General features: G+C 35.3%; 2 protein-coding genes across 2 annotated transcripts in view; both read left to right on the forward strand.

The window, feature by feature from the left end:
• LOC142979686 (acetylcholinesterase-like) overlaps positions 1-18,298 on the forward strand; it is a 52,912-nt gene extending 34,614 nt beyond the window's left edge. The window contains exons 3-5 of the mRNA XM_076124757.1: positions 10,428-12,213; positions 12,459-12,634; positions 14,849-18,298. Coding sequence (XP_075980872.1) covers positions 10,460-12,213; positions 12,459-12,634; positions 14,849-14,979 — 2,061 coding nt within the window. The 5' untranslated portion in view covers positions 10,428-10,459 and the 3' untranslated portion in view covers positions 14,980-18,298. The remainder of the gene's footprint in view (positions 1-10,427; positions 12,214-12,458; positions 12,635-14,848) is intronic.
• A 2,109-nt stretch (positions 18,299-20,407) lies between these two features.
• On the forward strand, positions 20,408-23,138 carry LOC142986169 (uncharacterized). The gene is made up of 7 exons (XM_076134484.1): positions 20,408-20,480; positions 21,106-21,253; positions 21,517-21,656; positions 21,971-22,031; positions 22,181-22,292; positions 22,594-22,689; positions 23,058-23,138. Exons 1-7 carry the CDS (start codon positions 20,408-20,410, stop codon positions 23,136-23,138), a joined length of 711 nt encoding a protein of 236 aa, XP_075990599.1.
• The last annotated feature ends 1,598 nt before the right edge of the window (positions 23,139-24,736 follow it).

Raw genomic sequence — 24,736 nt, forward strand, 5'->3', positions numbered from 1 at the left:
TTACTAACCAGCTCTATATTTTTACACCCATCTACCTGACGTGAAAAGAGAGATAGAAGATTAACAAGGAAATAATTAGTTTCCATTATTCCCGTAGTATTACAAACCGTATCCTCACTCATCTATCGAATACAAATTATGGTTTCGTACCAAAAACGAGTTGCTAAAACCTATGTAGAGATTTCGCAAAATTTTATCTTTTGCGTCATAAAGATTTTTTTAAAGCACGCTAATAGCGTATAGACTTGAGTAACACTACAATTTTCCGGCCAGAAAAATATGCACCGAAATTAACTTCATTATTTTTATGATTTAATATTGTATTATATTGATTTTAATAAGTTTCGATACAATTTACTTTTCTTTCGATCTAAGGTAACTTTAGCTAAAACTTTTCAGGAAAAATACATAATTACATAGTAACGGGCAAGTACATTTCATAAGCAAAACTCAAAAATGTCATGTACCGTTAACCTAAATGAGAAACATGCATAGTTAGCAAGTCCCTGCTACATGAGTGACAGCATATTACATGTAAACACTGCCGCAGAAGGATGGCGGAGTAAAAATATAATTAAGTCGTTTGTATGTGCTGCCACGGATCCAAACGTGCACTGACTTTATAGAGTTCAGATAGCGCTGGGAGCGTGTCGATGTGGTTTTTCAGATTCGTTAGTGAGTTGTAATGAATTGTCATTTTTGTACTAGAAACTACTTTAGTCCTCGTCTTTAATTTGTGATGCTTAAAGGAGCGAAATAAATAGGTGATTATAGTACAAAAATTAATTATTTTTGTTTACTTTTGCGGAATTAGATGTAATGCCGGGATTGGGAGAGAGCTACTTGATTCAGTAAGCGTAATACTTATCTGTATAAAAGTTGTTAACACGTATATAAATTACAAGAACAGTTAATTATACCGTTGTTATTCTTATATCTCAAACGCCGCACGTGGCCAGCATAGTTGTATAAGGCATAAATCCTCTTTAAACCAAGGAAGATCTCAATTTCATATATCACTCTTAATTTAGCACAAGATCTAATTCCATGCAGTAAATACAAGCAGCAGCACATAGCCAAAAATCAAATTTAAAATATCAAAAATGTCGATAGCGCTTCCCCATCACTAACCCCGCCCTATGCTGCGCTATCAGCGCGGTAGCATGTCTGCTACTTAAAAGTGCTGGCAACTTTTAATAATAACCACCGAGCTATATTTCAGTGTGTTTTGTCACGAAATTTAAATAAACTTGCTTTAAACCTTGGATCTTTTGAATATTTGACAGTGACGCAGTGGGTTAAATATGATAGCTACAGATACTGTAGGTTCAGCAAAAATATATTAATATGATTTACAGATTAAGTTCGCTTTTTCGTACCGTTGATAATATAATATATAAATTTTAGGTATGGAAATTTTTGATACTTGAAAGCAAATATTCTTGTACAAGGAAGTCATAATTTGAGTATAGTTTAAACATTTTTTAATATAAGATAGAAATTATGCTCCTTTGCAAATTATTATGAAAATGTCATATATTCTAAATTAAAAGTTTTTAATCCAAAACGATATGATATGTATCAAAAATTATGTTATACTAGCAAAATATATTCTACGTTCTCACAGTACTACCCGTAGCATCTATACTAGTCCATCTTCAAGGCTGTTAAAAAGGTGTGTTATTGATGCAATAATAAAAATGCCGTGCTATGCACCGATTTAGTTCTTCAATTAGAATACAATGCTATAGAATACACTATGCATTTTGCATACCTAAGATATTTTTATGACTTTATAATGCTCCCGTATAAGGTATCGTGTTATAACCTTGGTAATTAGGTTGTGGAGTTTCGATAGGCAGAGTCAATATTTGACCTAAATGAATAAATGATTTGATTTTGATTTTGACAGTGGCTCTATGTAAAATATAGGCACTGAGACTGGAAGCCGACTCCAACATAATTGGAAGAAAGGCTAGGCATAATAATATATGTGATTATAATTATTTGGTATAATAAATAAAGTAAATTTGAATAGTATTTGGTAAATTCTTTGTTAAGGCAGTCTGTATATACGCAACCTCTCGGTACATTCGTAATAACTGCAATTTGCAATAGTGAATGATATATTGATGAAATTTAATGAGAGTGCCATCGTATGCTCCCTTTAAGAGAATGCACAAAAGAAGAGTAACTCATCGTGCATGAATTCGTAAAGTCTTTACGATTGGTTTAACCACTGAATATGCGTAAATTTTATGCTACACTCAACATAATACTAAACGTATTCAAAGCTCGAAACTAAGGATAAAACTACCAAGACTTTTATAGTGGCTAGATCAACGCAACAGCCACTTTCATAAACTATTCCATACTGTCACAGCACAACTGAAAACAGACATAAAAGCGAATGAATTCGGACCAGTCAAGGAACCTTCATTAACAATGAAACGCCAAATACCCGACATACTCCTACTTCCAAACATCTGAATCTTAGGAATGCAAGCAATATACCCATCCTTGTCCCTTCCCATATTAAACTACTATCTATCTCGCTCACTCTTACGAAAATATAGGTTATCCTAGATGCTCTGGGACCGCGGAAATGTGGAAAGAATGAAAACTCATTAATGTCGTTAGAGTGGATTACACCGCGCTCCATTAAGTCGGTCTTTAAACTGAGTTTAACCTATTTTCTTGATATGATCTTGACGTCAAAATTGAGTTGGGTGCCGCAGTTTATAGTTTAGATTAATCTTGGGTTAGATTCTTTGGTTGATGATAGAACTTGAGGGAAGTTGTCAACATCTATTATTCGTTATGGAAAGGGGATGTTCTTTGAATGATACACTACATTATTGTATTTCATTTAAATAAATTCATAGTGTGCATCTTATAAATGGGATATTGGAACTTCAGATTCAGACTGCAACTTGAATGTTAATTCATCAACAAAAATACTTTATTTTCACCATTTCAATACAAAAGACGACTCTACTACATTACAGTCACTCCCGTCATTTGAATCATAGTAGTATTTATAGTATTCGTTGGGAACTCAAGTCAAAGAAGATTCTTGCTTGTTATCTTCACAATATTTCGGCAAAACTAAAAACCAGTGCAACTCCAAAATTATCTAACTTTAGTCAAATTTCAGTGTAATCGATCGTAAATATTCCGCACTGATGGTCGTGGGGTGTAAAGTTGCCATATTACAAATTGATGAAGCCACCGATTGGCTCTCGTCACTCGCTAGTAATTTCGAGCGGAAAATATACGTGCAAGAGCCCCTGACTTTTACTGACTGTTCTATGAAGATTCGTAGGGGTTGGTAGGGTGGCTATGATTTGAATACTGACAAAAATGTGCCTTGACAAGTAATATAGGCATCGCGGAATAAAAGTTTAATTTTTTCATATTATTTTCATGAATTAGAATTTTCTAAACAAGTAAAGCGCTTTTCTACAAAGTCTTTAGATTTGACAGGTGGTTTATAAAGATGAAATTAGCCTACTCTCGTTTGCCGGCGTGAATCCTACAACCCAACAGAATGATATCCAAAGCAGGTTGAAAGATGTGAAAGAACGATATTTTACAATTTTTTATAATCAATAATATAGTGGTGTAAAATAAGTAATAGACAGTATACAATCCGTATAAACGCATAAAAGCACAATGCATATTTCCCTGATATTACACACAATCCTACACAAAATACAGATCAAACACAGCACTCACTTAACACCAACCCTCAAATCTTACATTTCATTTGACCGAGCGCTCTCTCATCCGAGCGAAAAACATCTTAAAAATTTAAATCAAGTAATAATATTTAAATGTGTCCTACTTGACCTAAAAAGATGGGGAAGTTCAAAGAGTTCTTGTTACATTGGTCTCGGTTCTCCGTAATAGGCACCTCTGGGATATAAAATCACCCATAAATTTCGTTTTGAGCTCATTCTTGAAGAAGCTGTATTGGCGGTGTAAAGGTTCGAATATTTAGTAATAAAACGTGTGAATTTTCGTTATTTTCGGTGCGAGTTATGGATAGGCCGATGTTTATTTCCCTCGGGTGTTGTGTTGTAGATTGGGCGGTGCTGCAGTATGCAGACGCGATCATTTGATAGAGGGAAACAATGTAGCGATAGTTTTAGCTAGAAAGACGCAATGAAGGTGTATCGTGACCTATAATAAAGATTTGAGTAAAAGTTTAACGCATGAATAAAACGCAAAATTGTCCCTAATACACGATTTCAACTAAATTAAACTTTACACCAGGCAGTAAAAAATAAAGATTTGATGAAACTGTTTGAAGAAACACATGTTTTTGCCAAAAAATCTTTTAATATAAATTAGTCCCTTAGAACAAAGAATCCGGGGAAGATTTTTTGGAGAAATCCTACATCATTCTCTTCAAGAGTCTTTTTCTTTTTTCTTTAGACATAAGGTTTCATCACTCTCAATCAACCAACAGCACTAATATTGAAACTAGCATTGCAATGTTCAGGAGCCCAAACTTTTAGAAAGAAGAAAATAACTGGATCCTCTTTACCTAATCCTGGATCGACCACTAACATTATACATAATTATGTAGGTTAGCAACTAAAATCACCTAAACACCCATTACTAAATCCTAGATTCCCACTAACATTATAGGTTAGCAACTAAAGAACAACTAACAAAAAGCTAAAAGAAATACTTGAATTCATCTAAATTACAGCGAAGTCAGCGATATCGCTCGCTCGCGTGTCCGAAGGCCAAACTTGATGCAGATAGTGGCGATTTGCAATTCAAAAGCTGGCTGTGAGTTGTGAGTGTGCGACAGCCCTGGCTATCAGTCCCGAGCCGGCCTTGGAGAGCTTTAATTGGACCATAATTGTGATCGGTTGACGCCTATGACTGGGAATTTTTCGTTTCTTTTCGTAAGGCTGGAAAAATTGTACCCTAGTTTCTTTATTGTTCATGTTTTTATAGATTAGTTAATTGTGCTTGCGGATTTGTAGATGATTAATAATAATTAACAAAGTACTTCGCAATATTGAAATATAATTAACTATTGAAACATATGAATCCTTTTGCCCCAGGAAAGATAGACAAAAGTATAAGATTATAATCTCTCAATAATCATTTGATTTGGATGTATTAAATAAGGTTATAGCACATGAGAAAACTATCGAATTTTTCATGACTTTGACCTGTTTTTCTATCGAAAGATATTTGTATAGATTTATAGTGTTACATTTGGCCCGATATATTAGGTCGGGGAAAAAGTCTTTTCGCATTATAGTATGTATGAATTTGTAATATAACACAACTTGTAATATTTTAGTTTCATGTAAATCATTCTTCAGCTCTGTTCGCTGTAGAATTACTGAACAGTCATACTATAACACTAAGTTTGCCTCGAGATTCACAACCTTGCTATAACTAACTTAAAAATAAATATTTAAAACAAAAAACAAATACAAATTACCCGTATTTTATGTAAAACAAAACGGCAAGTCATGTAAGAATTAACGTGTTAATGAAATAAATCACTCATCAGAACGTTAACACGACTTTACTATTACAGTTTAAAATTAAATTACACCTGTCACCATTTGCATATTGTGTCGTGTTACAAACTGACAACTTGATTTTGTATATTGTATTAACAAATGTGGTTTTGTTTTATATTTTATAAGCCTATTATTGTTTGATGAAAGGATTTTATTTGTTCATTTAATATGTCGTCTTGAAAGTTCGTTTTCGGAGTTCCTGACTATTTATATTATTATTCAGACATTTTTTACGGCCTTACCTTCCCTACAGTTACTTTTGAGGAATGAGATCACAAACGAGAATATCCCTTTTTTTCTTATAAATCGGTTAATGACAATTTGTATGGAATTGATTTTTCAATTCACATTTTTCTTTGTATAAAGAGTACATTTCAGTACTAAACTCGTTCATACTGATACGCTTATATCTACCATTGTTCAAATACAAGTATTCAGTATGACATATTGAAATGACAGGTCTCCATATAATTATTAGGTATAGATCAGTTGGATGCACGGGGTAAATTAATTCTATTTTTAACTCCAATAATTGGATATTGACTGATTCTATACAGGCACTATGCAGTAACGTATATCGTTTGTATCGTACTTCTATACAAAATAAAGTGTTATTTCCGTGTCTGACTGTATGTATGTATGTCAGTTCCCGATTAACTCGAAACCTGCTGAACGGTTTTTCATGCAGTTTCCTCCAATAGATACTCTTGAAGAAGTACTCTTCTTTTAACTAGAATCTTCCTCGAGAATTTCTATATGTTAAATCCCGACTGAAGCAGGGTTGCGCAGCTAGTGGTTAATGAAAGGCTGAGTTTACTGTCATCCTTATAGAGTGCACAGATGATAAGCAAGCAAGCGTTTTTTTAAGCATTTTATTCGCTCTGACACGTATTTATCACCTACAAATTGATTTTTGTACGAATATTTGTATCACATGATTTGAAACATTCTTATCATCTCCCAATCTTTATCTATCATCGTCTTCAGTATTTATTTCTTTGATAAAAATCTTGTGATGCAAGGTACAAAGACCACAATGTAGACGTAAAACGTCTTTGTCATAAAATAGTTCAGGATGCAAGTGATAGTAGTTACAAAGCAGTTAAACTTCAATGTAACATGTTATATAAGATGTTAAAACTACTATGTTCTACACAGTTTAATTTTATTACTCACTAAACTCTTTCCGTGAGTTAGTCTCCTTGAAACGATTGCCTTTTATTATTTAAGTATATTATATTTGTATGGAATAGTCGGTACAAATACATGGTACATGGTACAAATATGGTATTTTGTCGGGAAGTAGCCTATTGTCCTGCCAAATTTTGACCAATTTCGGTTCAGTGGTTTTGTTATAAAAGCTAGATAGACTTAAGCATTTTTAAAATTGCATCGGAGGAGTAGAGTTGTTGTACATTATAACTACTTAACTATAAAAAAATGATTGTAATATAATAATGATTATTTTCTGTTACCCTCCATGAAAACACCTTTAAAAGAACCTTTCAAACGCGGTCATTCCTTATAATTTTTCTGTAACAAAAAAAAAACAGATTTTTTTGGCAAAAAAAAAATGGTGCGATTTGGTAATACTTCCGTACAACATCTAAATAATATACAAATCAGACACAAGAGCATTATTTTTCACAAAAAAAAAATATTTAGAACCTTCTAAAGTTCCCTACCAGCCAGCAATATGAATAATATTGAATACATCGTTATAACGAAGACATCGTCGCGAATGTAACATCAATTTGTTAGAACTGTTCAACAGATGATATCCGACGTCGTATAGGTTTCCGTTCACATACGGACGCGTACTGCTCAAATGTATATGGACATTTCTCTGCTGTTTTATTATTGATTTATCTAATATATAAAATTCTCGCGTCACAGTTTTCGTTACCGTACCTACTCCTCCGAAACGGCTTGACCGATACTCATGAAATTTTGTGAGCATATTGACTAGGTCTCAGAATCGGCCAACATCTATTTTTCATACACCTAAGTGACACAAAAGTTAGTAATATTTTAAAATTTCTACTAGAATATTATTATAAGGAATTTGTATGTAGCAGTTAGCTGTAGTTAAGTCAGAGATTCAGTTTGATATAACAATTTGGTGAAAATCGTTTAAAAAAATACTTGTTATAATAAGATAATGACTTTTTATAATTGATCAACAATAAGCGTATCAATAATTAAGACAATGCTATCACGTCGTTGCATCGGGACTAATTAGTATTGCTTTTATTCTATATACCTACATGAGACAGTAATTTATTTAATTATTTTATCGATTCTCAAATACGAGTAGTCATTTCCTGATTGTTACTGTCTTGACTTCGGTTATTAAGTTTGATAAGTGTTTGATACAAAATTGATACTCTAACTCCCGATTCCTGAGTACATTTAGCGGTAGTTTATGTATTCAATAGCGTTTTTTTCGTATGAGTTTTGACGCTTTTGAATAGATAAACTACCGTTAAATATACCTCAGAAACCGGGGGAAAGCAGAATAATATGCATTTTAAAAATACAGAATTTAAACATTCTAATAAACACATATTATTACTTTAATTCATATATCAATATGAAAACGCATTTATATCAGTCTCAGTTCCACATATTTTGTTAGAACGCGTCTCAACGACCGACGCGCGCATCCCGACTCCCGAGTAAGACGGGACGTTATTGTCTGAAACAATGACTGACTGATCATTGCCGGTATATTATGTACTACGGAAATGTGCAGCGTGAATTATATAATTTAATATTGTTAGGAGAATGAAAGACGTTTCAATTTGAGATCCTGTTGTAATTTCTGTCAGTTATATAAGGCAAATGTATATATGTTGCGGTTACCGGTGTTTTAACGATCTGTTGGTTAAACAATTAATATTGTGGATAGATGTAGATAAGTTAAAGCTTTTTGCTATTTAAGCTGAGCGTCTCCGTGCTTCAGAAAACACTTTGACACGTTTGGACATTATAATGCGTTGATGTTTGTTAATCAACCACGCCAAAACTGCTGGATGGATTTTGAAGAAATTTTGAACACACGACATGCCAGTAGCGCTTACCGGTCGGTAAACGATCTATGGGTTAAGCAACCGTTGGCGCGATCATTCCATAGGTGGGTGACCGAATAGTAGTATTTTACCTGGGCGTCTTCGTGCTTTGCAGGGCACGTAAAAAGTCGGTCCCGGTGTTGTCTACTAAGATAACAATCTTTAAGCCATGTCAAAGGTATTTCGGGTGGTTTGAACAACTTTGACACTCGGTTGAGCACTAACCATACAATAAGAAGATTCCCGGACATCCGTTCTATAGCGACAAAGTCTTGAGCAGCAGCTAGTAAATAATATACTTAAAAAATCTCTCTTGATAATTATTTTCCAACACAAATTCAGAGAGCACTATCGAATTGTGCACAAATATTCGGTTTCAGTTTAATAAACCGTCAGTGTTTGCTTTGTATTGTCAATACAAACAGTCCGTCCGTCGGAAAAATGTACAAATGAAATATTTTGAGCCGCTCAAATAAATCGATCTTTCCAATGAATTTCATATCAAGAGTTATTTGTTTAATGTTGTTATAAGAATTTTGTATATTGGTAGAATTTTATTATGTGCTTTGAGACAGTTTTCATTTTCGCCATCTAGTATTGCGCGATGCGTATGGAATAACTTTTATATAAATTAAATAAATAATAAATTTAACCTTTTTTTGTCCCACTGCTGGGCAAGGGTCCCGTAATGAGGGAGCCTTGAGTTCACCACTAGCTATGTTTTCAATAAATGTAGTAAACTTTTATATGATAAAAATAAAAGGGTTTAACCCATCCCTGATTCCGGAAGAAGACTTTGTCATGATAGTATCGAAAGACAAATAAATAAATAAATGAAATTGCCGGAATGCGAGAGGTTCCTCAAATTCTAAAAGAGTATTTGTCATGAATGGAATGCACGAAGTTCAGTTATTTCTATCATCTGTATCGTGGACGAACGCAGGCTATAACTGTTTCATATGAATCAATAGATATTTTTGTATGAACTGTGATTTTTCATTGAGATAGTGATTTTAACACTATTTTTGATTCATCAAATTATGAAAATCTGCACCTACGCCAGCAAATAAATTTATTTTAGATTATATCTTACGATAAAGTTGTCTTTGGCCAGGAGATGGTATGGTATTTATCATAATACGTTGAATTAGTTTTAAAACGTATTTTTACGCACATATAAAAATGTTTAATATTTTTTTTCTTTGCAAATGGTGTGTTAAGAAACTGAAGGCACTATCGCATATAACTCAGGGAGACAGAGTAATGACCTACAAGTAAAACTACGGGGAACAAATTTTTAATACATGAACAACGATATTTTACAAAGCTTTTTTACTATAGCGATTTCAGCACATAAAATAAAGTAGCTGTTAGTCTAACGTAACACGTTCAAACGACCTTCAGCGACAAAAGGTCACGGTACAAAACCAAAGCGAGAAACGAAACAACGAATAACATTTTTCGTCTAGACAACTTAGTACATAGTCACTAATAAATCAGTCTACTTCAAGATTTAACTTCTTTTTATTCAATGTTACGTTTTGTCCACGAGTTTGCTTGCGTTGACAATCTGATGGTAATCTGACATTAGTCAAACGTTTTTTGTATAAGTTATATTATCGCGCGTTGTATTTTTCAAGTCAGACTTAAACTCACATTTAAAAATGAAGTGATCCGTAATTTAGAGCTCTAGAAAACAATACATATAGGGACTGCCAGTGGCATTCATGAGATTTCAGTATTCATTTCATGGCATAGTTTTGTGTTGTTATATGTCGGGTATGTCTCGCTGCTGCAGGTGGTGTGAGTGGGAGCGGGTGGAGCGGCGGTATGCGCGTGGTGTTGGCAGCGCTGACGGCGCTGGCGGCGCGCGCGCTCGCCGGCCCGCACGAGCACCGCGCGCGCCACCACGCGCCGGCGCCCCCTCAGCCCTACCACGGCCACGGCGAGGCCGTGCGGTACAACCCCGAGCTAGACACCATCCTCCCCCGAGTTGAGGACCACGAGACTTCCTCCAAACGCGTCAAGTTCGAAGACGCGGAAACCTCCTCGAAGAGGGCAAAGTATGATGAGAGGTTCTATTCGAACCATGAGCGGGCCGATGACGAGGAGCCCATGGCGGACGAGCCTCAGCTCGGACCCGACGACGAGGACCCACTAGTGGTCCGTACCAGGAAGGGAAGAGTCAGAGGGATCACGCTCACAGCGGCGACAGGGAAGCAGGTCGACGCGTGGTTTGGTATCCCCTATGCACAAAAACCTGTAGGAGACTTGAGATTCCGACACCCCAGACCGGCGGAAAGCTGGGGCGATGAAATTTTAAACGCTACAACACTGCCACATACATGCGTCCAAATTGTAGATACTGTGTTCGGCGACTTCCCGGGAGCCATGATGTGGAATCCCAACACTGACATGCAGGAAGACTGCCTCTATATTAACATAGTGACACCGAGACCGAGGCCCAAGAATGCAGCCGTTATGCTGTGGGTGTTTGGAGGTGGCTTTTACTCAGGAACTGCTACTTTAGATGTCTATGACGCTAAGATACTTGTATCCGAAGAGAAAATTATTTATGTTTCAATGCAGTACAGAGTTGCGTCACTTGGGTTTTTGTTCTTCGATACTCCAGACGTACCTGGTAACGCTGGTCTCTTCGATCAGTTAATGGCGCTGCAGTGGGTGAAAGACAATATCGGATACTTTGGCGGTAACCCTCATAACATAACCTTGTTCGGTGAATCTGCTGGAGCTGTATCAGTGTCATTACATTTACTCTCTCCATTGTCGAGGAACATGTTTTCTCAAGCAATAATGCAGTCTGGAGCAGCGACCGCGCCATGGGCTATAATATCTAGAGAAGAGAGTATATTACGAGGGATCCGTCTGGCAGAAGCTGTCCACTGTCCACACTCAAGAACGGATATGGGACCGATGATAGAGTGTCTACGGAAAAAGAGTGCCGATGAACTAGTCAACAATGAGTGGGGTACACTTGGTATATGCGAATTTCCATTCGTTCCGATCATAGATGGTTCTTTTCTAGACGAATTGCCTGTTCGGTCATTGGCCCATCAAAATTTCAAGAAGACTAACCTTCTGATGGGATCAAACACCGAAGAGGGGTATTACTTCATCCTATATTATTTGACTGAGCTGTTTCCTAAAGAGGAAAACGTGGGAATTAATAGAGAGCAGTTCTTGCAAGCTGTAAGGGAATTGAACCCATATGTGAATGACGTAGCGCGTCAGGCGATTGTTTTCGAGTATACAGACTGGTTGAACCCTGAAGATCCTGTGAAAAATCGTAATGCTTTAGACAAGATGGTGGGAGATTATCACTTCACTTGCGGAGTGAATGAGTTTGCTCATCGTTACGCAGAGACTGGTAACAATGTCTTCACGTATTACTATAAGCATCGCAGTAAGAACAATCCGTGGCCATCGTGGACGGGAGTCATGCATGCCGATGAAATCAACTATGTGTATGGAGAGCCGCTGAACCCTGGGAAGAATTATTCTCCTGAAGAAGTAGAGTTCAGCAGGCGCTTGATGAGATATTGGGCTAACTTCGCTAGAAGCGGGTAAGGAATCGATATTTTTTTAAACTTTGATATTTATCATTAGTATTTTCCATTTATGTAAAGTCCTCTATTTCATGGTGCACCTAACAAACTCTTTTTTATAATGAAATTTTCATTTAATTTGAGTCCGTTTTATTTATTTTCAAATCGCTTACAATAACAAAATTGTTAACCATCATCATCGAGTCTCATCAATGTTCAAAATCTTTGAACCATAAAATAAAGCACACGTTTGTCCATTCCAGAAACCCTTCAATAAACCCAACTGGAGAATCGACAAAGATCCACTGGCCGGTGCACTCGGCGACCGGCAGAGAGTACCTGTCCTTAGCAGTAAACTCCAGCACAGTGGGCCACGGCCTGCGCATTAAACAGTGCGCCTTCTGGCAGAAATACCTGCCACAACTGATGGCTGCTACTAGTAAGTAGACCAAACTTTCATCACTACTTTGTAGGTTATCAGATTTAGCATGTCTTTTCTTTATTGGTGGAAAATAAACTTCGACTAAAATACCGTGCGTGCGTTTTAAGCTTAGTTTCTTCCTACGCTGTCGTCGGTGGCGTATGTCGCTCGAACATACGAATACACACTTTGTTTTTGGCGACACTATAGCAATACTGACGAGTGTGTGAGATTTTACCTTGAACGGTGCATGCAGCTGATGTACGCGACCGATTCAGCGAAGGGAAGCTTTAGGCCTGTCAAGCCAAATAACATTTTTTCTAAAAACCTATATCTTCTACGATAGTAATCAAATATGGCTTGGCCTACCGTCGACGTCATAGATATACGTCATATTGACAAATTTGAAGACTTCCAAGATAGAAGAAGATGAAGATTTGGGTGACAGCCGAGCAGGCCTACGACGATGCTGAAGATGTTACCAATCTCCTCACCATCGTCGTACGCCTAATCGTTTGTTACATAACAAGTGCTGAAGAATAAGTGATTGAAAGAAGAATCATAGAAGACTAGAATAAAACTAAAATAAGAAGAATAAGTAACCAAAGTCTTCTACTATCGACTACCGACAACCGACCTGTCATCGAGAAATTTGTATGAAAATCTGATCACCGCGTCTGACGGGTCTGGTAGGAAATATTTTGGCAGTACATTCTACGAGTATATATCAGAATTTCGATACTCGACAGTACCGATGGTACATAATCGGGGTACAGTAGCTCAATTCTCTACTACTAACGACTACCGACAACCGACCTGTCATCGAGAAATTTTGTATAAAAATCTGATCAGCGCCTCTGACGGGTGTCGTAGAAAATATTTTGGCAGTACATTCTAAATGTCAAAATTTCGATGGCTAGCCGGTTGTCGGTAGTCGATAGTGGTAGAGAATCGAGGTACAGAACTTAAACAACATAATTATTATTAACGATTGGTCAACAACAACAACTAGTGACAAAGTCAACAAGATTCTTCATTTGTCATTTGGTTGTGAAATACTTGTGAAATATATTATAATCAATAGTGATTGACTCTAGATAGGTATTAGTATCATCACGTTATCGTTGTTTCTGTGCTATTATCTGTTTCTTAGCTGCTTCTTAGGTCAACAGGGATTAATTCAAGAGATTAAGTGCCCTGCCTCACTAGGACGCCTTGGCGGCGTCGCTAGCTATGTATCCAATCAGTTAATATTGAAAAGTATGTCACCTACCTCACGTGGTGACGGTGTGGAACCGTGATATTTCAATACTAACTGCTTGGATACATAGCCAGCGACGCCGCCATTGCGTCCTAGTGAAGCAGGGCTCTTAAGGGAAATTCAATTCAGAAATTTTGCTGTACTTGGGGTCCATGACCCGTGTTTTATTATCTCTTCTACTTGGTCCTCACTCGTTGAACTAATAAATTATATTATTAACACTTGTTATATTGTTTATCCCGGGGTCGATTGCTTTTAATTTAAACTCTTAACTTTCCGAAATTGATTATCATAAGGTAATCATGCAGTATTTTACAATTTTCACCTTCAGTAATCCACGGAAGCACCTACGATTTATCGTTTTGATAAACATAATCCATTGTCACTTATTAAGTCAAAAGTCGATGTGTTTCACAATCTAGATAATGAGAATCACTGACGCAGTAATTAATTATGTTTTTTACATGATTGATTGAGCGTTGTTGATTCATTCGACAATAAAATTGTGTTTGTAATTACTTGATATAAAATTTTGATATAATGATAACCAAATTGATATTTGTTGATGATTTGACACTCTTCTTTTTGTAATGTTATTGTTTAAGTTTGATATGTCATATTGTGTGTATGTTTAATTGTTACTGTCATCGTGAAATTTCTTTTGAGGTGATTTTTTCACCGGATTATATTGAATGAAACATGTCTGTATTTAAATAAGTCATTTCAATATTAAAGTACATGATAGCAGCATATGCACCACTCGTCTTAGCTGATGTTGATTTGTCAAAACATTAAGATTTAGAATATCAAGTATGCGTGACATTCCTGTCATACTATTAATTGATAGTACCACTGTGCGATTATTCAAACATAGATTATATCATAGATAGCTACTATTGCTACTACGTCCTCAAAAAATGTGTTTGTGATTTAATTTGTATTAGTTAAATATCTAATCTTTTTAATTTCAGATAAGCCAGAGCCGCCGAAGAATTGCACGAGCAGCGCGCCTCCCGTCAAAGTGCCCTACGATATCTTCGGCATCGGCGTCGTGATAGTCACTACCCTGACTCAGAGCACGTTCTTCAAATACAACATTTGAGTCTAGTCCGTGCTCTACCCTTTCTTCTCATTTGCTTTATCTTACTAACGCTTCTTTACTAAGAAGATTCTCATCGAGACGAAAATTTAATGTTTCTCAAAAATTAACAAAATTTTCCGTTCTATCTACATTATTTTCTGATGCAACTAGTTTCTTAGTGATAGTCTTTATGTTGTCTTTATCATTTAAATAACAAATTATATCTAAAATACTCAGTAAAGGATCAAATCTATCTAATACGGGACAAAGATTCAAATTGTTGTTCAAATTTTCTATAGGTCAAGGTTTAGAAACTTGTAGTCAAACATTCGTGTGACGAATTTACTAAATATTTCAAATCAATCTATATTAGTGTTTTGAAATATTTAGGGAGGACGTGTATCCCATTCTTAATATTAAGTTTATAGACATTTTCAATGGTATATAATGTATAATATAAATCAAGTATTTATAAAATTTCTTCTAAATTAGTTTTTAAAAGATTATGTGTATATGCTATTGTATGTTTTTTATGTAAGTTAATCAATATGAATTATTAGAATGATTTAAGAGTAAACTTGATTTAACTTTAGTACTAGTTTCTTGTTAGTAGAGAAGCTGTTTATTGGTGTATAAATATGTGTTGCCGCCAAATGAATCTCTGGAATATTTTCTTATCAACTTATTTTTATAATGTAGAGTATTTTAGTTGTAAGCCACCTCGAGTGTTGAATTGCTGAGTCCATTAATATTCGTCTAGATATCTATTAAGTTCAATAGTTAAACGTAAGCGATGTAAACGTATTGTTTAAATTTTAATGTTATATTTTAAAAGGAGTGATTTCTCCAACAACATATCACTTGTTAATAACAAATTATAGATTACTGGTAGTCGTAATTTCGTCATAGAATAAGTATCTACATATCTTTTGTAGGTTAAAGAACTTCTGCCATGTGGTGTGACGTCATCGTGAAATGACAACTTTGTCTTCATAATGCTAAGGGGCAAGATATTTTCGTTAAGTCTGCGGTGTGTTACGAAGTTCTATGAAGGCGTAGATATGAGAAAAATGATTAAAAATGTTAGCTTTAACTCGCCTCTAACGCAATACATATCACGCAAGGCATAGAAAAATTTAAGTTCATTCTAGCCTTAGATAGTAAGTTTAATATAAGCTAGATCATTTCACAACTCTGTAGCGGACCAATATTAGAAAGTTGTACGTGTTATAATGGTTCGATGTTCAGTCGATGGGAATAAAGTGGATCGAAATAAGGAATGATTTCAGATGTTACAAGACAAAACCAATATTAATAACTAATATGACAACAACCAAACAACAAAACTTGAGGAATCAAGAGAGGCTAAATTTTAAAATAGTATTACCGTATTAGAAACTGATTGGAAGGAGATTTGAAGGACACAGATGAAATACAAAAGGAAAGAAGGTGTACAGAAAGTAGTATACTGAATGTATTAGAGAATACAGAATTTAGTACATTACGTTTAGGGTCGATACATCTAGTTTAGAGATCGTAGTGCCCAGCGGTTCAGCTTTCAAATATTGGTGGACGATAGATGAAACTTTACAATTCGAGATTTAAGATAATAAATTACTAGTACAATACTGTAAGTTTTCTCGCGACAGCCGACTAGACAACCGAATATTTCATTGATGTAAATAAATGAATGTTAGTATATCTTAGGAACTCGTGTCGCCCTTATTACATTTTTTGAAGGGCGGTTCAAACGGGTGCCTACGTCGTATATATCGAAAAATATGAAAACCTGTTGTGAAGGACGATACCTATGAGATATAGATGCTAAATGTAATTTTTACGTAGTATTCGGAGCTTGTGTTGTATTATTTGAATAGGCTACATGTTTACGATCGTGCATTTGTATGGACGGTGTTAATTCGCTACGTTAGTTAATGTATAGTACAATATCCATGTCTCTAGCTCCACGTTCGATGTTTCACGGATTACGCTTATTTTAAATCTGCGTATGTAAACCTATATAGTGCCTATTATTCACTTTTATATATATTGATACATAGGTGATACAGGTAGATGTAGTGACGCGTTATTTCTCAATGCACTGTATATTTGGTTGACTTATGTTTTCTTTTACCGATGACAGATGCGTAGTGCCAAATGAGAGGGGAACAGAAGAGTTGTATAGTTTGAACTTCGCAATACAGATTTAAGCTTATCGAATAATAGAAATGTATATTTCAAATATTCAAAAGAATTATAAAATATATGATTTGTTGAAATTGTGCTTTTCAATTTTGTGTCTATTTGGGTGATTGTGAAAATAATGTTTGTGTGATTCCGAGATTAAGTTCCGAGCTTTGAATGTACTCAAGACAAACTCGGAACATTTTATCGGTCGTACAAACTCGTCATTCAAATTTCAATAGCTTTGACGCGAGTTTTGAGACAAAATATTTAAGGGCGGCTTAAAGTTAAGTGTAATAGTTACAAAACGTTATTTTCACAATGTGATCTTGAAACAACAATATATTTTTAAAAACACTACACAATATTGCTATGACAATAAAATATTTTCTCCAAACTTATTTTTTAAGATAAAATTTTTAATATTCAAAACCTTTTCGCAACTGATCGTAGATTAACCTAACTATTAAATTTAGTGAGTTTTAAAAAACGAGAGCAGTTTTATTTAATTTAACTGAATATCTTATCTTCACTTAAAGCATTTCTTCTGCTATCTAAAATTCAGATTGTTTTAGAATTGAATATGTGAATCATATTATTTTATTGTGAAATGTTAATCTCGATAAATCCACTCAAAGAAAATATACCGAATGATGATTGAATGTTAGTGCTGTAATGAATCGAGCAGGCAGTATATCACATGATAAGACCGGAGCAATACACTCCTGCATCAGTTTTGAAAATAATAACGCGCTAGAAATTTGATAAAAAATCTAAGGAACAACACAACAACAAGGACTAAAATGATCTGTGGCGATTTAATTTTTGTTTGCTTGCGAATATTGTCTCAAAAATATCTCGTTTTTTAAAGCTCACGATTGAACGAACTTCCGTTGCTTCACTAACACTTCGCTTGGAGACTCCGCTTCGGCTATAATGTTTAATGTAAAATAAATAAATCATTATATAATGGCCTAAACACTAGTTGGTACGAAGAGGCCTACGACATTTACCTTACCGTTGTTTTTCATTCAAAACTTATCTTTTTTCAATTCTAATAGTGATTCAAGTAAGTTATATAATATTAGTGCTATGATTGCATTATTGAATGTTTGCAACGTTTGTGTTTAATTATAAAAATAAATGCTTGTATATATGTGGGGTTTTATTTACTACTACTAAACCCTTAAAAAAAAGGTTAAAGTCACCACGCTAATACCATTGCGTCGGGAGGTCGTGGGTTCGATTTCCACACGGAACAATTATGAGTCTCGGGTCTGGTTGTACTTTGTGTCCGTTGTTTGTGTGTTGGTAAAAGTCCCCGCGACACAAGAGCAATTCTTAGTGAGGGAGTTGACTTTTTAAAAAAACAAACGAAATAATAATATAATCATATGAATTGAATGACGTGACCCGAAGTGAAACAGAATGACTGACGTGAAATTGGCGCACGTCAGTTTTGAGTGACGTCGATCGCTTGAATCGAATGAAACCAAACCAACCTGAATAATAATTGAGTTCAGCTGAACTATAGTGCGCTATAGTGTTTCATATTTGATTCCCAACGTTAAAAATATTGCCTACTCTCAAATTATATGAATTTAATGACATTGTGAATGAGATTGACTGACAAGATATTGAAGAACGACGTATTTGAGTGACGTCGATCGCTTTAATCGAATCAAGATTGAGTTAGGCCGAAGCCTACTTTTGTGCAGTCGGAATTATTGAATACAGAGAGTTTGACTTTTCAAATGTGCTGCAAAAATTGTTCTTACGACGCCGGCTTGATTTATTTGATTTTTATATTTTTTTTCGATAGCTAGTTGGTTGTTGATAGTCGATGGTAATAGAGAATCTTGCTAAAGAACTAAGTGTTTTAAAGGATTTAATTTTACATACTTGTACATACATATGTTTTTGTTAAGGTTAAATGACAAAAAGGTTTAAAATTGACCCTACGCTTTATATCCTATTAAAACAAGGCCTTTTAAATTATTGCTTAAAGATGAAACTCATAAAACCAGAATATTCGAGATCAATTTTAATTATTGGCAAATATTTAGTCTCAGGGCCTAATCCCTCCCTCACTCTTGGAAACCCTTGCCCACCAGTTATAGGACATAACTGGTGGGCAAGGGCCTAGTTCTAGTTCAAGTAGTTCATTAATTATATATTAAAATGCATAGTAACAGTCTTCATTATTGTATACACAGAAGGTAGGCCTAAATATAACAATCAAAATATTCTAGATAAAGGCGTGCAAAATGCCGAGATTGTTATCTAAGTAATTGATGATAAATATCTAATTGGGTGAGCGGTGAAATACATAGCGAAGAATGAGGGCAAAACGTGCATACGATTAATCAAGTCACATATTAAACACTAGATATGCCGCTAGGTTTTGGCTACAAAAATGTCAGACAAACAGACGTACGGCAAAATAAATAAGCAAAGAAAAAAAAAATTGTTTTGTTTTTAAAGTAGACCCCTCATGCACTAACGATTGCTCTTCTGTCGCGGGGACATTTACAAACATATAAACAACAGACACAAAGTACAGCCGGACCCGAAACAACTATTTGTGAATAGCACTAAATAAATTGGTAAGCAATAATAAATATTCCATTTGGGAATCAAACCCACACCCTCCCGACGCAATGCGAGCGGCGCCGCGGCGTCGCGACTGTAACCATTGCGCTACACCTTAAACATAATATCATTTTTTTTCTGCAAGCATGCAGTAGGGCATTTTTGACCTTAATTAATAAGAACTCATTTGATTATAATCAAACGTCAAAAATGGGACATCGCATTGATTCTAGGGCAAGTCGTATCTGAATAGTATAAATATGATACAAATGTATTAAAAATATGCACTTCAATATTGCTGTCTTGTAAGGTAAGATTACTTCAGCAAATATACTTTTTTAATTCTATTATTACTAGATTTAATTTCTAATATAATTAGATTCCTAGAGCTAAAATAACTGCTACTATTCTTGAGATAAACAATTCTCACGACGACATGGTGAATTCAAAAGTTTTGAGTCCTCTATAATGTAATATAACAGAAAACGGGAATTAACGTGTACACGCATCTCACCCTGGAATGCCTGAGGTTACGGCGTAATAGTTACCTTTGTCGTGTTTGCAGATTGACCTATATTCTATTATATTCTAAACATGCAACACCAAAGTTAAAGCTTAGAATTGCAAGTGTAACTTTACTATCCTTTTACCAGAATCTAACATCATCATCAAAATGAAGACCTTCATTGCTCTCGCTTTCCTCGTCGCAGGCATTTCTGCTTCGCCATACTACGTAGAGAATTCGCGTAAGTATCTTTACTGTTTGATTATTAAAGACTGAGACAAAAAGTCCCCCGACATGTTTCGGCGACATATCATGCGAAGTCGCGGGATGTCGCTTGACATATCTGGCATCTCATACTTATGCTCATATACTCGTATATCGCTATCGATGAAGGATGCGTAAGGCTACACACAACTTCGGTTCCGCATTAATGGGCCTAACCGGGCGATAAAACCAATTAATTATTATTTGTAGATGAATCCGATCGGCACAAGCTGAACAAATGAGTCGGGTCGGTTTTGTTGTTTGATAAATATAGCCGAACCAAACGTGCCTACTGAAGGTGTAAGTAGCAAGTTTAACATGTCGAGCAACGTCCGGCAACGTCGCACCACTTCATCCCATGCCACTCGCGACATAATTATGTCGCAGGACATTTGTCCCTCCGATTTCAATTACTATTCATATTCTGTTTTCTATAAAATAATTTTTACTATTCACCAGATAATATATGTACCAGAGAACAAGTTTATTCATGTACCATTTTTTTATTGTGTAATCTATGATAGCGTACAAAGAGTTAAGAAACTTCGTTCACGTACGTTCCTTCTTTCTTTAAAATAATAGTTTTCTTTTTCTATTCACAGTTGACATATCGACGAGTGATGAGGAACGTATAGTAACTGGTAATATCGTGAGCGCTATTGAGAAGGCGTGTCAGTCTATCAAGGACGCTGGGCTGGACCCACTGCACATTGAGAAACAAGACTCCAAATATGCTTTGCCTGTGCCTGTGTAAGTAGAAAAAAATGACTTCCTTTGTTTAACAGAAAAAACAGTGGTTTTAGAAGTCTAGTGCTGCCAAAGTACTTTTTAAATAACGCAAATACACATCCAAATTAAAGATTTTATTTAAAAGTCGTCAAACTAATTGCTACCTGAATAATTAAAATTGGTTTTGTGCCTTTCCAGTCCTTTCAATGATAACATGGATTTAAATTATATTTGATTTAGTAGTGCGTTAAAAAATATACTAACATTTCTGTTACATTTCCCAGTATCTACAATTCGGAATCCCTGGTGGAGGAGGTCCGCAGCACTGGTCTTAGTAACGTCGTCATTCATAGAATGAACTACGCCGTCGTCACTTCTCGTTTAACTTTCGATATTGAATTGCCGCTCATCAGCTTTTCCATCGGTAAGTTTCAAAATAAATTATTATATATTTATTTTCTCTAAAGAACTTTCATGAATGAAATTGCTTTCATGTGAGTTCTCACGATTTGTATGCATATCACGTATCTCAGTTGACAACTCGTGTACGTCAAATTGATGGTCACTATGCAATACATTACTGCTTTCATGTCACGTTTTGATAACTATAATCTAAGTGAGAAAATAATGTACAGCATAGTGGCTTTTAAGCCTTATTTCATTTCTCTCAATAATATTATCTTGCTGTTTTTTGTACTAAGATCTTTGTTCTAACTAACATTATATTTTTCGTTTTAGGTTCTGCTTCAGCCGAGGCCACATTGTTTGGAAGTAAAATGGGAGTCAAAGCTTCAGGGTCGTAAGTACTATTCACCTACATTATAAACTTTTGTAAATTGTATGTGCCGTCCATCTGCCAAGTCTACCTGCCTACCTATCTGACCCTATCTTCTGATGGTTTGCGCTCTTTTGTAGAACCCCTTACAGTTAATTGGTTTTACTGTCCAGGGTTGATGTGAGGAGCATTCGCGTCACCGGTACAATCAGAGTCAACGTCGGTGTCATCTCCGGCATCTCTATTCGCAGTGTTGATATCACTTTCGCTTTGAAAGGCATTGATGTAAGTTGTATCAGCAGTTTTTAAGTTATAATGCAGTCTAATATCAATACATGAATAATGTTTTTTTTACTTGTTACATTCTGCTTTATTCATTATTAGAAATTAAATATTTTTTTCTCATATTACCGTTCTAAAGAACTGCTTAAATTCTGTTACATAAGTACATCTCCTACGTATATATTGGTTTTGCATTGGTTGTTTGACTTTTATATCAGGCTGTAAGAAAGTTCTATAGTCGAACATTAGGCATTACACAAAACTTAATTATTTTTATTAAATTTATTATTGTTTTTACTTTTAGTCAAAGGTGAAACTGGTCATCCAAGAGAAGGACTATTCTGAAATAGTGAATAAATTCCTAGGATCAACCATTCCAGACACACTCAAGACTTACAGTGTAAGTACTTTTTTCCTGACTAGCTAGAAATGTGGAAGATCAATATTGAAGCGATTGTCAACGAACAGACTGCTATTAATAAAAATAGTCATTATTTCTAAAATCCTGAAAATCGCTAAGACTTTGATTATACATATTATGTAGTTAATCTGTCAATGATGTCCAAATGATTTCTTGACAAAATTTATCTAGCAACGGAATTGTCGCCTTTTAGTCAACATACCTTAACTCTATGGGTATATTTAGTTTCTGTTACTTGCAAAGGATATACTAATTAATATATAGGAACATAATAATTAATAAATTAAGTAAAAATATTTTTGCCGACTTTATTTTATTGTTATTAATATTCATTTTGTTATTTCCAGTCCGAGATCAACGAACTACTGGGAATCCTTCTGCTGGAGGCGATTAACGAAAATCTGAGTTCTACGAATTCGATACTTTAATCTGTGATTTAAATTAAGTTAGATATAATAATATGGATTCTGTTATAATAATTAAAAGTTTAATTGAAATACGGTATTTTTTATATATATCCTACTAATATTATAAATGCGAAAGTTTGTGAGAATGTAGGTATGGATGCTACTCTTTCACGCAAATACTACTGAACCGATTACGATGAAATTTGATGTATAGGTAGCTGAAGACCCAGAATAATACATAGGCTTTTTATTCCGGAGTTCCCGAGGGATCGGGATTTACACGGGAATGGTTTCCACGCGGACGAAGTCGCGGGCGGCCTCTAATATTTTATAATTCTCTGTTATGATGTAAGATGGTAGTCCTTAATTATAGGGTGTGAGCCGATTGTACCAAGAGTCCCATTTTATATCATTCCAAGGTTATTAGTAACACTATTGACATATCCAACATAATTTAACTTGATTAAGGAATGGAAATCAATCCTTTCATTAAGTTATAGAGATTTTAAAATTGCTTGTTTTCTATCAGACACGCGTTCAGTACTCTTTGTAACGTGAGATGGTAGATAATAAGTGACAAGTAGATTATAATCAAAATAGATAGCTGCTTATCACTTAAATTATTGTGACTACTAGTTATTGTTGTCTAGTTTTAGGTATTCATTTTATTAATTAGTCATTTGAATGTCAAGGATAGTAATATTAAGTAAAGCTGACTTCTGACTACTGTTAACGCTGACAACCAGTCTTACGAAGGGTACTTATCCCAGGTAACTGGGTTGTGGAGGTCCGATAGCCAGTCGCTCCATGTAAACACTGGTATTCAGCGGCATCCGGTGAGACGACTCCAATAAAGTTTGGAAAAAAGGCTAAGCTGATATACTAGTATACGATGCTACGTACATAAACATTATACGGGTGGCTACGGGTGGACGTGCTACGACAGGATCTTAGAACCTTGATACGCGTTGAAGTGCTACGGCATGGTGTTAAGTCCATGCTACGAGTATGCTACGACTTGTTACTACGAATGTGCTACGACGTTGTTTCATATACTTTGTTGTTGCATGCAATTGATTTTAATTTTAGCTTGGTAACAGTAATGAATTGTCAAATGCCTAAAGAAAATCAATAATCGATCTTTGATTTTGTACCGCTGTTTTGTATTTATCCGACAATATAATTAAATAATAATTAAGTAGTAGAATTATTGTGATAATCTCGTCTGAAATCTATTTCGTTAATCAATCAAAAAAATTAAGTATTAAGTCACTTTTGAATTCAGCGTTCTTTGACAAACACTGGTTACGTTTGCGATAAAAATTACTTTTCACCACTCTCATAATATGTGTTTGCCTGCCTCCATGGTGCAGTGGTATAGGTCACCACGCCGCTACCATTGCGTCTGGAGGTCGTGGGTTCAATTCCCATAATAGACAATTATTTGTGCGAACCAAAAATAATTGTTTCGGGTCTAGTTGTACTTTGTGTCCGTTGTCTTTTGTTTGTAAACGTTCCCGCGATACAAGAGTAACTGTTAGTGCGGGAGCTGAAAAAAGTTATTTGAGTCAAATTCGAAGACTTCACCACTAGCATGGGAGACGCATGCTGCGACCACT

This window comes from Anticarsia gemmatalis, chromosome 2 (genome assembly GCF_050436995.1).
Source record: "Anticarsia gemmatalis isolate Benzon Research Colony breed Stoneville strain chromosome 2, ilAntGemm2 primary, whole genome shotgun sequence".
Classification (NCBI taxonomy): Eukaryota; Metazoa; Arthropoda; class Insecta; order Lepidoptera; family Erebidae; genus Anticarsia; species Anticarsia gemmatalis.

Excerpts from the sequence above, each read along its gene's own strand:
- LOC142986169 (XM_076134484.1), top strand. The coding sequence starts at position 20,408 with ATGAAGACCTTCATTGCTCTCGCTTTCCTCGTCGCAGGCATTTCTGCT. Across the intron at positions 21,254-21,516 it reads TATGCTTTGCCTGTGCCTGT|TATCTACAATTCGGAATCCC; the intron begins GTAAGTAGAAAA and ends TACATTTCCCAG. Across the intron at positions 22,690-23,057 it reads ACACACTCAAGACTTACAGT|TCCGAGATCAACGAACTACT; the intron begins GTAAGTACTTTT and ends TGTTATTTCCAG.